General features: G+C 35.0%; 1 protein-coding gene, 1 long non-coding RNA gene and 1 pseudogene across 6 annotated transcripts; 1 reads left to right on the top strand and 2 right to left on the bottom strand.

Moving 5' to 3' along the window:
• The first annotated feature begins 246 nt into the window (after positions 1-246).
• LOC147523370 (GATA transcription factor 1-like) lies at positions 247-4,033 on the top strand. 5 transcript variants are annotated; one of them, XM_086598325.1, is made up of 5 exons: positions 247-601; positions 737-821; positions 1,697-1,830; positions 2,176-2,986; positions 3,386-4,033. In XM_086598325.1, the coding sequence occupies exons 4-5, from the start codon at positions 2,978-2,980 to the stop codon at positions 3,923-3,925; spliced, it is 549 nt and encodes a 182-aa protein (XP_086454451.1). In that variant the 5' UTR covers positions 247-601; positions 737-821; positions 1,697-1,830; positions 2,176-2,977; the 3' UTR covers positions 3,926-4,033. The 5 variants fall into 5 exon arrangements, with proteins under 5 accessions (XP_086454451.1, XP_086454448.1, XP_086454442.1 ...); XM_086598322.1 differs by having other exon boundaries at positions 2,164-2,986; XM_086598316.1 differs by lacking the exon at positions 737-821 and having other exon boundaries at positions 1,697-2,986.
• Positions 4,034-5,386: 1,353 nt separating this feature from the next.
• On the bottom strand, positions 5,387-7,070 carry LOC147523369 (uncharacterized). Its single transcript, XR_015196323.1, has 3 exons — positions 6,447-7,070; positions 6,187-6,305; positions 5,387-5,972 (listed from the first exon to the last, which is right to left on the bottom strand). It is a non-coding gene; the product is annotated as an uncharacterized LOC147523369 (long non-coding RNA).
• Positions 7,071-12,101: 5,031 nt separating this feature from the next.
• Positions 12,102-13,511, bottom strand: LOC147523368 (protein PARTING DANCERS homolog; annotated as a pseudogene).
• Positions 13,512-21,768: the final 8,257 nt, after the last annotated feature.

Below are 21,768 nucleotides of genomic sequence, written 5' to 3'. Positions count from 1 at the left end.
TGATTACGTTCCAGAGGGCATGTCTCGTACATTGGCTCTTTCTAATCATTACATAAAGGATTGTGCCTGTCTATTAACACTTTCTCATCCACAATAGAACATCTTCTTGGTATTTAAATTTTAAATCCTTGAGAGGCCCATACAATCTTAACTGTTTAAAGGCTATAGCCAAGTCAAATCTGCTAGGGCGATGAAACCATGCTTTGGTAAATCTTTATATATATATAATAGCAGTCCTTTTTCCTGCTCTCTGAGGGTGTCCACGTAGGCTAATTTTAAGTACCCTTTTTACTCACGAGAAATCAGGATGGATTAAGAAAAAAGTAGAGAAAAAACTGGCCGAACCACTTAAAAAGTAAAGTGGAGAAAAAAACTGCGATAGATGTCTCCCACTTAAAATGGAAACCCCACCTCAAAAATGAAGCATGCTTTTTAGGAACTGCAAGTCCAACAGCGAGCACTTTTGAAGAAGCTTCCTTCTACTACTCTTGGCGAAAGTGAAGAAAACAACATAGATTAAGGCTAATACCAAGATTGAGGAGCCAAGCGATCAATTGAAATCAACTCCTGAGCCAAGTAGCTCAACTTCATCTCTTCCCGGGTAATGAAGTTTTCAAAATCATGCAGTTATGCCTACTTAATTTCATGTATATTATCTATTGAATAGGTAACTTGATAGGGTTAGTTAAATTTTTTTAGCACTCTAATTTTATTTTGTGCCTCACATATTTTAAAGGCATGGTTTTTCTTTTCATCTCTTGCAATCGTTATCCTACTTTCGGCCAATTCTGGAAGTTCTATTTGGGGTGTTGTCATTGCAGGTTTGTTTTTCATTTAATTTTACATCTTTTTTTTTCTTTGTTTTATCTGATGGTGAAAAAAAATGAAATTAAACTAGGAGAAATTGTTGGGAAACACGACCATGTTTGTCAGCTTAAATTGAAGGGTTGGGGTGGGGAGGGATGATTACTACGTCTATACATGTCCATGAAGGCCGGTGATTGGGCACAGGGAATGGGTGCAAAAGCATCGAGTGCTTCGAGAGGGACTCAGAGTATATGGATTAGTTTATGGTGAAATAACAAGTTCAAGGTGGATTGCTATATATTTTGCAAGTGGAGTGATTCCACAAAATAGTTCGTGTGGACGACACTCTATTGATCCAAGTGTGTGTAGATGACTTCCTTTTCCTTATCTTTATTTATTTTTCAAATCTTTTTTATCCTACTTTGAGAAGGCTTCTTCGTATTTCGACATTATGTATTTTTTTTCCACTGTTTCTCAATTGCCTCCTGGTTTCAGTTGTCTGGTGAGCTGAGTGGTGCTGTTAATTGATACGCCTCTGTCTTTTTTGGCTGTAATCAATTATCTCTGGCATAATTTAATATACATTTTTCCAAAATGTACAAGTCATTGCTCTGTGAGTGTGAAAATTTTTGTTTAGTTACATTTGAGCTGTGAGACATATTCTATCATGAAAAGTATAATTAGAAATGAAACTACTCTGCACAATGAAGTTGGTGGGAGGAGCGAATTTAACGTGTAACTTAAGCTCTCTTTCCTGAGAGCTCGCACTACTGAACCGTGTAAAGTTTGTTTTGTAAACTTATTTCGGTTGGGATCAGTTTTGAGTCTGCTGTGCGTTAGCTAAGAATATTAGCCTTTCAACATTGAACTGAAATACTGATTCTTGCAGGTTGGGAAAGTGAGCCTGGAATGGTTGGCTGGGGAAAAGACTAAGATAACTGGGACATTTCCACTGAAGAAAAGGGTTGGACAGGTTATGTTGAGAAAGACACTGCTGGACGGACAAACATATACTCAGTTGAGGTTGGTACTATTTACTGTCTTTATTCATTTAGAGATTCCAGCATCTTACATCCTTTCTTCTCAAATAAAACACTGTAATGGGTAACAACTGTTTTGTAATTCTAAATAATATGATTCTCATCGTAAAAAGTGTTGCCCTGTAGCCCTGTAGGCATCTAGAAGATGAGTGATCATCTTTATAAGAAGAGAGAAAGAAAGGCCGATGTGATCATTCAGATCTCTAATACATATACTTTTTCTGAATTGACACATGATAATGTATTGATTCCTTTTCATTGTAAAACTTGCTGCTGATGGCGAAAAAACTAACATTGTTTCGTTCTCTTTTATGAGATGCACTTCCAGTCATCATCTTACAAACATGCAATTGTTTAGCCTGTTTTTGTATCCAAATGGATAGTAAGAAGTTCATGCAGTTGGTTGAAGAGAAAAAGAAGCTCATTTGAAATGGGAACAAAAGCTTGAAGCCGCTGTAAAAGCAAAAGCTGATCGTGAAGCAAAGGAGGCAAAGCTGAGAGCTGTTATAAGAAAAGAAGATCTATGTCTGATTCTGATGATGACAGAAGTGATACCAGTAGTAGGGAAAGAAGGCTAAAGAAAAGGGCCCACAAGAAGTACCGAAAACATAGTCATTTAGACTCTTCATTCCACTGTGAGAAGGGAAAGGATAAGAAGTCAAGGCGAAAGCTTATGAAATGCTCATCAAGTTCAGGTAATGACAGCAGCAATGATGGTTATGAGAGTGACTCACAGGAAGGGCAGAGGAGAAAGAAGCGAGTCTGGAAGAAGAGTCACAAAGATCGGGTTTTGATATCAAACTCCAGCTCTTCGGACTTTCCAAGTGATCATGTTGAAGGCATGACCAAATATGGTCATGTAGCAAGGCACCAGAAGAGGAAGCACAGACATCAGGTCTCAAGATCTGATTCTAGCCCTTCATATTATACCAGTAATCACGACGGCCGGGGATGGGAAAAGTAAGAGACATGGATCAAGACAACACAAAAGAAGACAGTCTACTGATTCAGACACATCAAGTGATGATGGTGAGGATGTGTCAAGGGATACTCATAGAAGAAGGCATCACAATAGGAGGCAGAAGCACCAATTTTCTCTTCTTTTCGAGACTTACAGCTGTCGATGGAAGATGGAAAAGGTGGTGGTATTTTGATGAAGGATTTTGTTAGCTATAATTCTTCCAATAATGACGGCTTATAGTTCTTGGCTTCTTAAAAATGGGATTTCTCTCTCTTTGGTTCTTGAAGTTCTCTTTCTCTTGAACTATTAGTGAAGCAGAGTGTTTGTTTGTATGATGTGAAACAAAGAAGCATACATGTTGACACTGCTGTTTTAAGGTAATCCAAAGCAATAATTTGTTGAATGTAACGTGGAATAGGTGTCAGATGGAATTCTCTTCTGGGTCCTGTGTAACTTAACTTAGAAAAAGATTGCATTTTTATATGTTTTACGTAAAAATGTCATGCCCCATTGTGAGTTAACTCAGTGATAATGTTTGAGTGAGTTTTTGATATGTTACTTTTGGTTTTTAATGCAGTTGTTAGTTGAAGAAGAACTTGAATGGTTATCGAACCAAGACGCATTTCCGCAGATAGAAATGTTTGATATTCTTCCTATGAAGCCTAACAACAATGTCCCAAAGAACCAGAGTCATATATCGGTTCTTGGGAATAGTGACAGTATAATTCGTATTCCGGTGCAAGCAAGAAGCAAACGAAGAAGACGAAGACGGAGTTTGTTTTCGGACTTTGCAGGTCGACAATGGTGGTATCAATATGAACCTAAGAAGAAGAGTGCAGGAGTGACAAGAATGGCGGGAATGGCCAATTCGAGTGGCAGGCGATGTCTGCATTGCCAATCGGAAAAGACTCCGCAATGGAGAGCAGGGCCGCTTGGCCCGAAGACACTTTGTAATGCATGTGGTGTGAGGTACAAGTCTGGCCGTCTATTGCCAGAGTATCGGCCAGCGAGTAGCCCGACTTTCTCTGGTGACCTGCATTCAAACTCTCATAGGAAAGTATTGGATATGAGAAAGCAGAAGCAGAAAGATGTGATGTTCTTGCCGTCTTTCATTTAGAGGTAGGTAATGTAGAAATGTGTTATTTGGAACGTAGGACTTTTGTATTGAATTGATATTTTTTAGCTATCATCTTTCTAATGGATTTTAGCGGTTTTTGAAAAGAAAGATTTTGTTGTTACATTTTTTTTCCATATTTAATTTTTGTCTGTCACAGTATTTCACTGTGACAATAAATCTGGTAGTACCACACTATCTACCACCTACTAAGGCACATCCAAATTCTGCGACATAGCTTTGATTGCAATCCAATCAAGCATGAGCAAGACAGAAAGTCTTTGTACACAAGAAAGAGATTTCTGCATGGGAATTTGATGTCCAAAAAACACCTTAAAATGTCAGGGCGCGTATTTTCACCAAATCAAGGTTTTCGCAGTTGCTTGGGACATCAACTCTAGGCCGCGCCATGGTTTCTTTATAGTGATCTCTATCAAAATGATTTGAATAAGCCCGAAAGGTCGAAAAGATTATGTAAAATGTTCATGCTAAAACGTTGCTTGAAAATCAAGCTACTGTGTTCAATATTGGGTGGAGACTATCCTTCTATATTAGTAAAGGGCAAATTGTTATAACGTGGTGAGGGTTCACCTAAAGGACTAACTAATTAATCAGGGAAAGTAACAAAAAAAAGCCAGTTGATGCAACAAGAATCTGTTTATAACTTCCCAGTCCCCTGTTTCGGTTAGGAATGCCTGGAAGTAAACAGAAATATTGATAGAACAGGTGATGCATGACTAATGAAGAAGAAAGTTGGTCGTCTCAAAACACACTGGAGGTTCAACTCAAAGTAAAATTTAAGTCATCATCAAAATCAAAGATGATTAGTGGCTATAAGTGGATTGTTAATTGAAGACATGGGTCTACAAGATTTTAGTTAAGCAGATGAAACAAGTTTTTGCTGATAACAAAACATCACCTGCTGAGTGAACTTTAACTTGGCAAGCTTTCAATTAACACACATGACAAATATAAATTATGGATGGCATCCTCCTTCTGTCCAGTTCTTATGCAATCCTAACAATAAATACTTCTATCATACAATAGAAATAACATATCCCAGCTTCCCAAACTGACAAAACCACATGGAGGAAACAGGTTGGAGCAAAAGATATTCACAACTGATTTGCCGAACTCAATACTTAACGCCCCAAAACTATCTAAACGTTGTCTTGCAGCACCTATATTTTACTTCATTTTGACATTGATTGGTTGATGTCCACAATGATTAGTTGATGCAGCTCAAGACAATATTTTTATTTTGTAGTTTCAGTAGGTTGCAATAACAACACAATTTTGAATGAGTGAAATGATAGGAGATAATTATATATTGGAGATGATGTTGTGGTTAAAGGAGAAGAAAGGATAGTTTAAACTTTAAACATAGGGGTATATTGTGTATTTTAATTTTGAGGCAGGGACATTATCAGTTGTTGGGATGAGAATATTGACACCCTAAAATGATGCTGATATCAATGTTCCTACCCTCTTCAGATATTTCAATCCTTCAAACTCGCTGAGATATTAGAAATGTATCATCGTGCAAAAAAGAGTAGAATTCTACATTCAAAACGAAAATTTACCGAATGTGGCTAAAGTTTTAACAAAACAAAACTATATTATTTAAATAGGAAAGATAATTACCACCTAAGAGTATGTATGTTAGGCCCCCCCACATGTTCTCATCTACAAAGCTATCGTCGTCATTATCACTACTATGGATCCTCCAAGACACGGGAGGCCATTCTAATTTACAAGTTGTTCTCTTCGCTTCAGCTGACAAACTTGGACCTATAGCAGCACCATTCTCCATAATAACACCCATCTTCCATGCCTGCCATTGCAGAGTAAAAAACTGCAAGTAGCACCTCTTCTACCTCATCGGTACTTCCTTCAAACGTTGAAGGAGCGCTGTCTGAGAACAGTGTTCCAGATTTATGAGGAAGCAATAAATAGATATGGTATGAGCCAGCACGATTGAAGAATTAAATACAGAATTTTACAAGATTCGTAGGTTGACATCTCTCCATCCCAAACCAGCCTCGAGCATCTACACGAGAGCAAAAAGATATTACCTCAGCATATTTTATGATTTTATCCCTTAAACATGTGTTAATTTAGAGACTGAAATACAATTCCTTAGGACTCTGTTTCGGCAAACAAATGATTCACTTTAAAGGAAATCAAAGTCCTCAGAAATGATATATATAATTTTATGACAGGAGGCGGAGGCTTCTTAATAGGATCAACGAAGTGGTGCATACCTCCACAGTCCTCCAAAGTATTATCTGCTCTGTACCACTCTGTAACTGAGAACCAAATCATCGAGCTTCTTCCATATTTAAGCTCGAACTGTGGCTAAGCTCATTTCTGGGGACAAGACCTGGAGAAGCAAAATGAGACACATATGACCTTCAGCTTACAGACAGTGAATGTCCAGATACACGACAACTAGATAATATTTACTAGCAACAAACAAACCTAAAACTGTCTATCAATACTGAAGTCTGCTTTCAACAGTTACCTATTAAAGTAAACTCAGAGGTTTTCTGCAGCAGCGAACTACTTAAAATTTTCATTTAGACATTAAAAATCAGAAATGAAGTCTCATACACATCATATAGCACACAAAAAGGTGAACTCATATACAAGAGGTCAACTGTTTTTTTTTCCGGATCCCACCCTACATTGCTCTCAGTCTTTACCCATAGAAACATTTTGCAACAAACATTGGTGCAGCTTCAGCACACCCTGCACCATATGCACATGAGTATGTCACTTCAGCATGGCTCTGGCATGTATATTCGTATTTTAGATTATGGTAGTAAGGTCTCAACCGCACACTACGTATCTGCAGTCTATAGGAGTGGGCGAGTGAGCACAACCACAAAGTTTTAAGATCACACTTTTTTCTTCGAGAATCTAACCCTATTTCGTGCATATCAATTTCGATTTACTCCTTTACCTCAGCTGTAAACAACCTTCAGCAAAATTGTGCCCTTCCTTGACTTCACTATTGATTTTTTTTTCAAGTGTAGCTCTGAGTGTTTTATATTTCTACAACTCCTCAGATTCCTTCTGTTGGAGTATTAGACACTCATACAGTGAACATACAAAAAAAAAGGTGGTGGTGGATTGAACACAATTAGGTTTTGATGTTCAATCTTTGGTGACGCATAAAATTGCACCTATATCGTGTTAAGATTTCATTTTGCAGTGAAATCTTAACACGAGCTAGCACAAACATGAACAGAGCTATTATATAGGATCTAGGAATAGGATCCTGTTTTATCTTGATGAAACTAGGAATTTGATTTTGTTTCACACTCTTTATTCAAATAAGTAAATAACCTAATAAATTACTACAACTCAAATGTCCAAGGATAAATTTAAGAAGTCTTATGCAATTAAAACTGTAAAGCTAACTCAGTTCTTACACAATTACAAATCCTATACAATTAAAAGTTTAAAGGTAACACAACACTAACAAAAGTAGTAAACTCCCCAACGCCCTTAGCACCTCCAAGAGTTTTAACACCCCAAGCACAGCTGTCAATATAAATAATTCCCCCAAACACCTGCAACTTAATCATAGCACTGATTATATCCTAATGCTTCCAATATAATATTTATACGGCCCAAAGGAGTGCTGTCCAAGAACACAATTTCTAAATCATTATTAGCTACAGTAAATAAGAGCAGCAGCTATAAGAAGAGTTAAAGCTTTAGCCAAAGAGAGGAAGAGTTGTTCAGGTTTACCTTATGGATGACGAAAAAATATATATATACCTCCAGAATTGCTCGGTACAATAGACGATGTATTCTTGCACTGAAAAAGAATAATGGTACGAAGTGTTAATTTTTATTTTATACACTTGATAAATATTCTAACAAAATAATATATTGAAGGGTCTAACATTATGCTTAATATATTGAAGGTTCTAACCTTATCGTCATAGAAGAATTATGATGTCTGCAAATACAAAGAGCAACCATAGAGAAAAAGTGTTAAAAGAGTATAGAAGAAAACATCCACAGCTAATGGAATATCAAAGTCACACTGGTATGTAACTTGAGAAATAAAAAACTACCGTTTTATACTCTCATTTGATTTTAAGATATTGTATAGATGTAAGTAACTGATATCTATATTTTTATTTATGCCTTTATTACAGAGGAATTGATACACAGATAGGAATTAAATGAGCAACAGAGCAATCATTTAAGCAATAGTACTGGTATGAACTTACTGATTTTATAATGACACAACAATTTTAATCTCCTTTCCACAAGAAATGGCTAAAATTGACCCTTTTTTGGTAAAATTCTAAAACAGTCAATGTTGAATCTACAAAGGAACAGACTGCTAAAATAGCTCGCCTTAATCGAAGTCGTTTGTTGGCTTTAAAGAAACGTAATCGTTTGTTGGCATCCAAGGAAAACAACTTGCGTTCAAATAAAGGTAAAATTGTATTTTATATTCCGTTGAGGATTAATTAGAGTTTTTGAAATTTCATATTTTTTATTACACAGGCCAAATAGGTACTTTGAATCTTACAGATGCTATGCGCCGTATAATGACTTCAATATCTCAAATCACAAATATCAGTGAAAGGAATAAACATTTGCAAAAGCAAAAAAAAAATTCATCGTGATCTAAGCAAGTATACTAACAATGATGGTATGTGTTTTCATCTTCAATTTTGATATTTTATTCAAAATGTTTGCCAAATTCACAACTACTTTTTATATTTTAGGAGTTCATGACTTTGGACCACCAACTGAAGAGTGTATGTACTGTGGAGCAATTCTTTGGGAAGAAGAAAGAAATAACAAAGGAAATTCATCTGTTCCAACATTCTCTATATGTTGTGGAGAAGGAAAAGTTCAACTTCCACTATTTGAGACTGCCCCTGAGTTTCTTAATAAACTCTTAGACTTGCAAGGAGGAATAAGATCTACTAAATTTAAAAGATATATACGGACATACAACTCCATGTTTCAATTTACTCTCAAGTAGGAGGGAAGATAGATAAGACTATCAATGATGGAGGAGGTCCTTTCGTTTTCAGAATAAGTGGGCAAAATCATCATAAAATTGGGTCTCTTCTTCCATTCAAAATAAGCCTCCTCAATTTGCCCAGCTTATATGTATACGATACTCAAAATGAATTGAAGAATAGGATGCAAATATTCAATGAATATAATGAACTTCCCCGATCCTCGCAATTGTTGATGGATTGATCAAAATGTTTGATCAACACAATAAAGTTGTCTGATCTTTTAGGATGGCTAGAGACAGATTTAAAGAAGATGAAATGATTGATGTCCGCCTAAGACTTATTAATTCTCGGCAGAGTGATGGAAGACAATACAACCGCCAACCGGCAATGAAGTTAAAGCTTTAATTGAAGGGGATGGGTTTAATATTAATGATTTTAGGGACATAATTGTTGAAACTAGAGGAGGTTTGAGAGAATAAATGAATTGCATCCTAAATTCATGGCTTTGCAATATCCTTTAATGTTTCCCGTGGTGAAGATGGCTATAGACCTGGGATTCCTTATAGAAGATTTCCTAATAGTGAGGAAAATGAAAGAGTTTTTAATATAGATGATCATAAAAGAGATAACGGTTAGTATGAGACAATATTGGGCTTTTAGACCGCAAAGAAGGACACTAGAAAGTCGCCTACTCTGGATAGGCGGATGTTTACGTCAAACAGTCATTGTTGATGGTTATACATGTATAGAAGATCAAAGAATGTGTTGGTATCGGACACACCAAGAAGAAATTAGGGCTGATTTATACAAAGAATGTGATGGATGCAAAGGGTCGCAGGTATATAAGTAATATTATTTAATTATTTAATTTTATTTCCATTAGCTTATAATTTGTTTTAATCTATCAATAACCCGTTTTAAAATAAACACAGTGATACTACAAAGAAGATCAATTGGTAAACGTTTGATCCTTCCATCAACATTTACAGGAGGCCCTAGATACATGATACAGACCTACCAAGATGCTATTGCCATATGTATATAAGGGGGACCACCGATCTTTTATTACTGTGACTTGCAATCCAAATTGGAATGAAATTCTTAGTTATCTACAAAAAGACCTCGACTATTGCCTAATGATGTTCCCGACGTTGTGTGTCGAAAGTATTCAAAAATGAAGTTGGAGTGCATTATGAAAAGATTGCATTATGGAAATCATTTCGCAGAGTCATTGCAGGTTATAATCACATACCTTTTTTTTTTTTTAATAGAATAGATAATGTCCAAGAAGACTATAAATTGACGAGAGGAAAAACCTACAAAATGTGAAACAATAGTTAATAATTTATTCATAAATGTGGAATTCATGTTTGCTATTAACTGTAAAATGTAAATTTATGTGTTTTAACATCCTATATTTAGACAGGGGAGAACACACATACTAACTCATTATTATTTTGAAGTCCGAAAGCACCAATTGAGCTATGTGTTTTTATGGAAAACAAGTGCATTGTGGCTAAGATAATATATAGTCAAAGTTGTTAGAAACCGATAACGAATGAAGAGGAGATGGGAGGAAAAAGAAGGAAGCTACCTCACCCTGAAAAACACACTAATCAAGTTATTATTTTGAAGTCCGAAAGCACCAAATTTTAGAAGTAAGAAGTCCGAAAGCACCCACTCGGGCATAGTTGGTAAATGCTACAAGATGACAGCTTAGACCTTCGTGAGATACTCAAGAATAACTCCCCAATGAAATGAAAACTGCCCTCATAGAACTCAGCCACAAAAGCGTAACTAGCATCCATCTAACAGAAAACTACCCATTTTTTGTTGTGTCCAGTGTCATTTACTTAGTTAATGTACTTTAGTACCCTTTTAAATTCAATTTGTTAAGATTGATGCTTACGGTTTGTCTCATTTTCTCGAAAGTGATCCATCTATTTCACTTCTTAATAGGAAGATATATTTCTTACTTATTGATAAGATCATTTAAAGACTGCTACTAAATAAATTTTTCTTTGTTGTGTATAGTATTGTATGTTATTGAATTTCAAAAACGAGGACTCCGCCACATGCTCACATTTTATTGTTTTACATTCGAAGATAAATAAATTTTTCTTTTTGTGTGCAGTATTGTATGTTATTGAATTTCAAAAACGAGGACCGCCACATGCTCACATTTTATTGTTTTACATCCGGAAGATAAAGCTAAAAGTGCTTCGATATAGACAAGATGATATCACCTGAATTGCCGACAAAGCCGCTGAACCTCTATCGTATGATATTGTAGTCTAAACAATGATTCACGGTCCGTGTGGTGAGAAGAAAAGGGTTCTCCATGTATGGACACTAAGAAGAAGAAATGTACAAGGAAATTTCCAAAGGATTTTTGCAGTGAAACGACATTTGATGAGAAAGGTTTTGCGCTTTATCAAGGCGATAATAATAAAAGAACTGGGCAGTGGTGGGCCGCCAAAATCCGGTTGAAATTGACAATCGCTGGGTTGTTCCTTACAACCCTGAACTTACCAAAGAATTTCAGTGTCACATCAATGTTGAACATTGTAACCGTTCACGGATGATTAAGTACTTATTCAAGTACATTTCAAAAGGGCAAGATCGAGCTACAGGTATTGTTGAAGAAAATAATGTCTATGACCAAGATAAGCAGAAGCGGGTCGTACATCAAGTTGATGAGATCCAGTACAGAGATCCTTCTGTTGAAAGAATGAGTTTCCATCTTGAAAATCAGCAGAATATTGTTTTTCGTGCAAATGGGGATCCAGCTGAAATTGTTGCAAGTGAAAAAGACAAAAACTATGTTCACCGAGTGGATGTATTAATGAAAAAGACTCGAAAGTGGAAGACATCTTACATATGTTGACTTCCCTTTACAATTTGTGTGGGACAGAAATGCCAAGGTTTCAATACATTACAATTTCCAAAGAAAAATTTATATTTGAAATTACATATAAAATTTATATTTATTCATAACATACATATTTGTTAATTTTTCAGGAATGGAAAAGAAGAAGCCAAGGATTGAAGATTGGAAGAATATTCTATGCTCACCAACACAAGGGGAAAGATACTATATGCGATGCTTCTAAACATTGTAAAGGAGCTAGAAATTTTGAAGAAATCAGAACTGTTAATGGTACTCTCTATGATGATTATAAGTCACCTTTGCCGCGGCGCTTTGGTCTTTTACAAGATGACAATGAATGGCATCTTGCCATTAAAGAAGCAGCTGAATGGTCTTCCAGTCTGTCATTACGCCAGTTATTTGTAACACTCTTAGTGTTTTGTGAGTTATCCAATGCTATTGATATGTGGAACTGCCATTGGGAGTTACTATCTGATGATATCTTAAGGGCTAATCCAAATTTATCTAAATCGGAACTTGAAAGGAAAACACTTCTTGAAGTTGAAATTCTAATGAACAAGAATGGGTGGAGTCTAAAAGATTATAAGTTTGATATCCCAGAAGCAGATGAAGCTGAGAACAGAATGATACAAGAGGAACTAAATTATAATTGCAATTTACTTTCCTCACAGTACTTACAGCTTCATGGTGGATTGAATGTCGAACAAAAAACTGTCATGGTTGTCAATCCCAGGTATGGAAGTGACCACTCTGAGAAATGCATCCATCCTTCCAATCGATTGCTCCCTCTTTGAAACAACATATCACATTTTTCAGATACTCCTTATACAGTAAGAAAAACGAAAAATTTGGTTAACCCACTGACCTCAACCTTCAATTTAGAGAGAGCATCTTGCCGCTTACAAACTGCGGTACAAGTTTTCATTTGGTACTTTTTAGGTGAATAATTAGTAATAAAGATTCATTTAAGAGCCTCCAAATTATATAGTTACCACCACGAGCATGTGCTATCTTTACAATCTTTTCAAATCCCATCTCTAAGTCTTGGATCGAACAAATATTGGCCCGCCAATCTCCATGCCATACCTTAGGAAACCAACATATCCAAGTTCCTCAAAAACAGAATTTTGTCATGTAAAACCAGTTTGATCACAGGTGATTGGCAACTCACTTGAAATAATTACGAACAAAGGAATCATTTTGCTCTGTGGTCGGGAGCGTGATAATCACATAGAGATTTCGAATTGTCCTTTCAGCTTTCAGTACTCTCGAAAGTAACATCATGATGTCGACCGAGCTCAAGGAAAAAGGGTTAGAATAAAAGTAATAAACATATTACCTGCTAAAGATGGAGGACATACAGTCAGAATCCCAGTTCGTCACAAAAACAAATGCTACTGATAGTCACAATTGAATATGAAGTCCTGTAATCTTAATTTCCACAGCTATAAATGAAAAACCAATTTGACATATGTGAAGAGAAAAAAGAAAAAGCACTTACTGGCGATATAGGGACAATGTTAAGTCGGAATGAATTTTCCCTGAGAAAGGAGCATATCATAAAGAAATCCTTTTGGCTACAAAGAATCCTATATGACCTTTAAATATTGTGAGGAAGAGCTTACCTTGCCATACTCTTAAACTGTGTTGCGCTGGTACTGCAAAATGGAAGTCGTACCCGAGTCGGACACTCCATATTTTAACTGAAAATGTCGATCTCTCGAGTGTCCCCGTGTGTCTCAGTCGCATTCGTGCAAACACACTCTTTAAACCATTTTTAACAAACACACGATCACGGAAATGGAAGAAGTATCGCGACATTCGTGATTGGGTCATATGAGCGTGATAACTCTTATGCTCCATCTTTTTAATTTGTGTCAAGACAATGTGTATGGATATAATGAACCTGAACAAAAATGTGTTCAAATAACCATGTCCAAGGATCAGTCGTGAAGGTCCAATCGTTTGAGATTGAAAGTCTTCCACCTATGGATTATAAAGTATAAACCACCACAAGTTTCGGGTTAACTAATTAAAACCTATAAATCAGAAAACGATGCTTACAAGTCCTCATGAAGATAAGCAATACATCCACCGAAAGAAAAGCCATCACCAATAGAAACAGGTGCATCAATCAAATAATCCTCGCACAAAATCAATAGCAATTTCAGTTTCAACAGCAGTAATAATGAAAATGAGTGAAAACCAATACCTCTTTGTCTTCTTTTTTCGCTTTAGAATTCAAGTGTGAGCTTTTTTCCTCTCAAACTTGAATTTCAATGGAGAAGCTGAGAATCTAGAATGTCGAAGGAATGGAGAAGGAAACGATACATTAGCTTGAGCTTGAAACGCCATGAATGCTGAAACTTAAAGAGTCATGACGTTTCAAAAAATAGAGAATGAATTTTCATGGATAGGATTTCTTTGGTTTCAAATTTTTATCGATTTCAAGTAATCGAGTGGCAGTGTAGTGCAGTGAAGCGTAGGACCACTAGATTCTTGACACGATAACCTAAACCCCAAGCAAGTTGATCTGAATCAGAATTTCACTTGAGCATTGAGCTGCACCAGGAACAACCTTAGACCTGGTTGCCCATTCCATAACAGACTTCCCATCGCCTAAAAAATGTGAATGAGAAAATTAAGAGAAAAGCTAACAATCCAATTCTTGAGAACACATCCACATAATCAGATACACATCTTACCATGAAGATTGGAGCAATTTAGTGTGAAAAAGAGGTAGCAAGTCAAATTTGAATAGAATTTGAAATACAATACCCGCTTAAAACATATATTACCAAATTTGTTGGGCCTAGGCCCAACAGTAATAGTAAACTTAGAGGTTTCTAAAACCCAAAAGCTTCTACCTAATTTTAAAAAAAAAAAATCTAATTTAAAATAAGGTGATTTAGCTTTAGGCCGTTCCAATAATATAGGTATTTGCGTTGGACCCACATTTTTACATTTCTTAGCTTTAGGTAACCCTATTGTTAGTTAACCATCATTTACCAAGTTTGACCATCTATTGTGGTGTGTCTGGTGTTATGCCCTTTCAAAATGCCACAACTACCCCTCACACGTTTTTCACGTGCACACACCATAAAACTCAAAATCCACATTTCAAATTACCCAACATGTGTCATAATCCTGGGTCCTAATAGAGTGGAGACTGCAAAAAAAAAAGAAACTCGCTGTTCCAAAATATCAAAATTTAAGATATATACAAAACTATAATCCTACAAAAAGTGAACTTCCAATCACTTAGTAAAACATAATCTATTAACCTAAAAAAAACAATTGAACTACACATATCGAAAAACCAGGTAGCCTATTTTCTTCCTCTTCTCCATTATTTACAATTATTTATTGACTTCATTTTATTATGTCTATTGCAGATAATGGCGTATGAAAATTACAGCTTAGGTAAAAAAAAATGTTAAAGGAAATTCTAGAAGCAGAACTTAACATTCAACAAGATCCAGTCTACAACACAAAATTAGAGAGCGGACGATTCAAAAGCACTGTAACATTAAAGGTGCCGAACATTCTTTTTCTTTAACAATGAAGACATCATTGTTAAAGAAATTGATGGAAGCACCACATATTATGTTGCAAAAGCAGAGGATTCAGCAGTTTTTTACACAATCGGCTTTATAAAGGATGAACGTGATATGGAAATTGAAGACTTTAATTTCAAATAACTTATGAAGAAAAGAATAGAAGTTGAAGAGAAACAGAATCAACTCGACATCCTCAAAAATATTATGCTAGATTGTTTGGTTGATGATAAACACAACAAAGATAAAATATATTATCTCGAAGAAAAAATTAAAGGAATGAAGGGCATGGAGAGTTCCATAATAAAGAAAAGAAAACCATGAGGATTAGTACTTGAATACCAAAATTTTATTATGTTGGTCACATAGTATTTTTTTTTCTGTTAAACGCTTATTTTAAACTTTAGATATGCATTAATTTCATTTATTTACTTCATTTGTAGCAAAATAATGTTGTTTTGAAATATATTTGTAGTTAATGTGCTATTAGAACTGCAACATTACAAAATAAGTCTTCTGATTTCACTGAAGTTCATGCCTGAAACGAATGAACCTAAAAATAGACGGACATTAATTCAAATTTAGTGGAGGAAGCAATGAAAAATTAAATCTTATAACGAGTAGTTAATTGGGTCAAACAAATAAGATACTTGAGGATTCAACATCATCTCCCAATAACTAAAAAAACATATTTAGAAATATATATGGGCCTAAAAGAATGCCTAAAGATCAAGAATAATGCTCTTTTATCTCTTTCGTTTTCAAAGATCGTGAGTAAACCATTTCTCATATACTCTACCAGTAGCCAAGCTATATCCAATAATATAAGCATATGCCATAGTATAAGCTTTTTTCAAACTTGCAAAGTATCAAAACATATTATATTTCAAAACATAAAAAAGTGCCCTCCAAAAACATAAAAACTAACACCAAATTTTTAAAACTAACAAAACAGCAGTTAGTATTTCTTAACAATATGTGCTTCATTATTGGACTTTGCTATACTTTTCTGTGTTTGCAACGCCACACAGTTGTCTTCCAAATCCATAATCTGAAATATTACTCCTGACGCAGATCCACTACTAAACCTGTCAAATCAAACATAAAATATTCAATTCAGCCAAAACATAAATTAGGATAAAGATAACACCCAAGGCCCCAACACATGCACATATACAACTCAACCCATTTTGTCTCTTAAGTATCTCAAGCAATTGGACTAAAACAATATTTAACTAAAGAAACTTACCCATCCATGACGTCTACGGTAGTAGATAAGTAAGACTACAACTAATATGAAACCAAGAGAGCAGAGAGAACGACAACTAGGAGTTTAGGGAAATGGTTTTGTGGTCGGAGGTGTAAGGAATGATGATTTAAAGAACTTCTACACTTTAACCTAAAACAAACTTCAAGCATCATAAATTCTTTTTTTTTTTGTGTGTTTAAACTAGGGGTGTCAAAATGGCCCTCAAACCCTTAGCCCGCCCGCCCCGACCCGGCCCATGGGCCCAAAACCCTCAAAATGAGGCCCTCACACATTAGGTGGGGGTGGGCCGACCCGCCCCTCAAGCCTTTGAGGGGAGGGTAAGGGCCTAGACTTTGAAACTTAAGCCCTCCCTTAAGCCCGGCCCTCATTAGGCCCTCAACATTTATTACATATATTTTAATAATTTTTTTTACAATATAGTTTATTTTAATATTAATATGCTAAAAATCACTTAAAAAAACGTTTATCTATTAAGTTTGTCAACCTTATAATTTAATTATAATATTTTATGAAATGAATTTAATTGATCTTAATTGACTAATACAACTTTAACAAGTTTTTTTAGTAGTTTGAAGGTTTAATTGTGAAGTGCATTCGATTTTATCATTTTTAACTAATGTTTCTAAATTTATTTTGTAAATCAAATGTATAACATAGTATCCGGCCCTCACGTTTGGCCCTCAAGCCCGGCCCTTCAAGCCCTCTCGAGAGGGTTGAGGGGCGGGTAAAGGCTTCGAGATTTAAGCATTGGCCCGACCCGACCCGGCCCTCAAAGTAAATGAGGGTAGGGCTGGCCCGGCCCTCAAAGCATGAGGGCTTCATTGTTTGAGGGCCGGGCCAGCCCGGCCCGGCCCATTTGACACCACTAGTTTAAACAATTAAATCTCAGTTAACGTCGTCTTTCAATGACAAATAAAAGAAACAAAATAAACCGAAAAAACAAAATTGAAAATAACCAAAGACCAAACCAAAATAGCATAACCTATTTCAAAGCCCATTTGAAGCTCATAGACAAATGTTTACAATATGTCTTATTTTCAAAGCAGTAAATTTACACCGAGCCACTTATTTAACATTTTAACCTACAATTTAAATCTACTGATGTATCAAAACTCCTAATAAGTGCAAATTTATACATCAAAGTTAAGATAGTTGTTAATCCTAATAATTCAAAATTATGCCCTGTTGGCAAATGACACCGAAAGTAATATATGCATTTCTTTGCTCCATAGGCAAACATAAAGATAGACGTAAAGTGCACAAGGAGGTAACACTTGCCTAGAATGCATCAAATTATTCCCGCCCTTCCTTATAAATTCACCATTCCTTATAAAACCTCAAGCCAAGTTCATCAACACAATGAGGCCAGTGATTTCAGCATGGTGATAAAGTGCCATGGCACAAAATATTCACGTTGGTTTCCTTACATCATCTTCTATTTTATCCTAGAAAAAGACAATGAAACATGCATAGAAAGAGGAAATAAAAACTTCAATTCACTTGAAAAGTGAAATATGAAAATCAGTTATTGTCTCTTTTACAACAAGTTATCCCATAAGATCAATACAACAGAGATGCATTTATAACATTTATTCTGTACAGCTGCTATTCGTTGCTTTTACTTTCTGCCATTACAAAATTTTATAAATTTACACCATTTACATTAAAAAACTGAAAAATAACATCATGTCCAATCAACAACAAGTTCTATATACAACGAAAGAGTTATGGGATAATGCAACCCCCGAATAACCTTTCTCCTCAAATCCTACAGTTTTCGGCCACCTTCAATTTACACCTCTACTCTGTCAATAATTACTTATTTCCCAATTGATTTACATAAACACACAAAATATAGCTGATAATGGATGTAAACTTGAAAAGATTAACACTTTTTTGCTAAACAGCAAGAAACTATTACTAAATGCTCAATCATAATTTATTCATTGTGTAGCCCAGTATAATTATCTAATAACTAGATTGAAGCAATATTACGTGACAGCGAGATATACTAATTAATGATATTCATAAGAATCACATAAAAAATTAAGTGAAAGCCAATATAAAATCCATATCTCATAGCTCTACATATAACATGTGGATAACAGTTACACAATCGAACTTGAGAAGATAAAGAACCGTCCACATAAAAAATTAAGTAAAAGAAAATATAATATGCATATCTCATAGCTCTACATAGAATATGTGGATAACAGTTACACAATCGAACTGGAAAAGACAAAGAACCACCCATATAAAAAAACAAAGTAAAAACCAATATAATATTTATACCTCATAGCTCCACATAGTTATTATAATTTTCATAATAATTTAATATAACGGCACCCGTTCATAGAACGGGTTCGAAAACTAGTAAATCCTAATAATACTAGAACAATTTTGAGATAAGATGAAAAAAGTGGATGTGTCATTGTGTAAATCCAACACACTTATAAAGAGCAGCTGAGTCTACTCTTGTGAAGAGTTTTCAATGTGAAAACCAATTAAGAGAAAGTAACATCACTTGTCAGAGTTAAGTGAAATTCTGGCAGCTCCTATCATGTGGGATGTGCATTTGTGCCAAAGGTTGTTATTGACTTGATCCTATATTTAGACTAGGTCCAATGGTGAAGCAAAATACTAAATTTCACGTAAAATGTGATCCAATGGTACGTTAAAACGTTATACCGCCAATGTTATCTTTATAAATTTATTATTTATGCAGTCAATTTTAACACTATAGCATATGCTCTGTACACCATAGCCAGTGGCGGCCAGCAAAAAAAATCCAAATAACTCTGCATGCCATAGCTAGTGATGGTTAGAAATTTGATTTAATTCAATTAATAACCTACACGCCATTCCCAATGGCGGTTATAATTCAATTATTATTTCCACCCGCCACTCCCAATAGCGGTTAGAATTGATTCCTATTTTTTTGTTTTTTTAATAACTTAATTTATGCAATTACCATTCTATTCTACCCTTTTAATTTTTTTTGATTTAGTTGTATTTCTTTGTTATAATTTCAATTTTAAGATTAAATTTATTCCGATTTGCAACAACTTAATTAATTATTTAAATAAAATATTTATTGAAAAAAAAAACAACAAATTAAAATAAAATATATTAAAAATGCATCAAATACATACGAAACATTTAAAATTCTTAATCAAATTAATCAATCGCTTTCTCCGTATTCTTCAAAGTGCAAATTTCTTGAAGGAGTCCGTGCATTGCGAAGAGTTTGATCTTTCAAAATTTGTTTCTTTGCGTTTTCAATGTCAATTTGAGCAAAGACGTCAAAACCAACATTCTGAAGCATCAATTGAAATTCTCCAAAGTTCACTTGGCTCAACCATTCTATAACAGGAGCCAAAGTCCCTTTCTTACCGACTTTTTCCTTCGTTCCACCACCTTCACAAAGAGTAAAAGATATGTGTGTACTTTCCTCTACAACAACACGGTGATAAGAACTAGGATCAAACTCAGAATAAGAAGTCTCTACATGTACATCTTCTGGATTTGGGGTATTTGGTGTCCCCGACTTTTTCGACTTTGTACCCTTACCTCTGAATTTGTGTAAAATGCCGGACATTGTAACTGGTAATAAATAAATTAACACCAAAATCAAACATAATTTATAATATGAAACTAAATAAATTGGTCTTGCATTACGACAAATAAAATTAAGTGTCGCATTTTCTTTCTACTGATGGTATGACACAAAACTAGACCACACTATAGTATTCTACGTATATCAACACACAATCCTAGTCTCCTTAACCTAGAAAAACTCCAGTTATCCTTCAAAAGGATACTAACACATCATTTACCAAATCAAGTGGACGTATTGCTGAGACTTAGACAATGTGTTTCTAACCTTAGCTTCGAATGAAGGAGTAGCTCGCTCTTGGATTTCTTTGGGTAAATTGTCCCACAAAAACTTATGGCGTGCCCAATATAACATAGCAAAAAACAAATAGGTTTGAGAAAAAAATGTTTTCGCCCATAAAACAAAGTTAGGAAAAGCAGATTTATTATAGCTACCACTATAATGATATTAGATACTCCATGAGGAATTTTTTTACATGAAGTTCACAGACAACAACAGATCGAATTATCAAAAACCGCATTGATTGAATCAAGAAAAGAAACAAAAAAACTAATAATACTTATGTCAAGCAAGGGATGCAAGACTCACTTTCCTCTCTCTTGGTCTATGATGGATGGTCTTGTTCCAACCACTATATAAGTTGTCTCAAATCCCTTGTGTGATAAGCAGAGCTTCAAGTTCTTCTCTACACCTCTCCAATTGTAGAAATTTATAAAGAACATTAAGAAATACTGCATTAATGTGCTAACAGTGGGCTTGCTTTCAAGTTATAAAAAGAAAAGGAAATGCAACTTATTTTCCAAGGAAATCAGTATACAGAACAAGTTGTCATAGTTGTCACTGAAATTAAAAGAATTTATAGTTATAATCCTGCCAATGTAATTTAACATTTCAAACGAACTACAAGTTTTAATTGCATACTTGCATACGTCAACACACTGGGTATATATGTTATTCAAATGTATTCTATGAAACACAGTTACTCACACCATAAGGGTAAGATTAAAAGCTCAAATCCAAAATTCTTCTATTTTACTCTTTCATAACTACATATTCAATTACCAAACTAAGCTGATCTAGTTTTAGGATATTAGTCTTGCCAAAAACTACAAGTGAAATCTAACAAACAGTTCGAAGCAGCTATATCTATACGGTCATATTAGCAATTAGACCTCATATGTAAGTATTTAGGACATTGTGGCGTTATGCTATATAGAGTAGAAGGGTCCGTAAAAATAACCAAAATTGAAAGACAACCAAACATCATCGCTAGTTCTAAGATGTTGATGGATACTTTGGTGACCTGGTGTAGAGTATCTTTTATTTGTACAAAATAAGGGGATAATTGCTACGGTGAAAGTTATTTTTTCTTTGTGAGAGTTTCTTTATCCCCACCATAACATGTCTCCCCTGTACTTTGTTTATCTTCACATGAGCTCATGATGAAGTTCTCGTGGGTAAATTTCATATGGGAGGCATACAGAACTTCCACGTGAAAATTTTCTCATGA

This window comes from Coptis chinensis, chromosome 1 (genome assembly GCF_015680905.1).
Source record: "Coptis chinensis isolate HL-2020 chromosome 1, ASM1568090v1, whole genome shotgun sequence".
Taxonomy (NCBI): domain Eukaryota; kingdom Viridiplantae; phylum Streptophyta; class Magnoliopsida; order Ranunculales; family Ranunculaceae; genus Coptis; species Coptis chinensis.
This window is presented reverse-complemented; position numbering and strand designations above follow the sequence as displayed.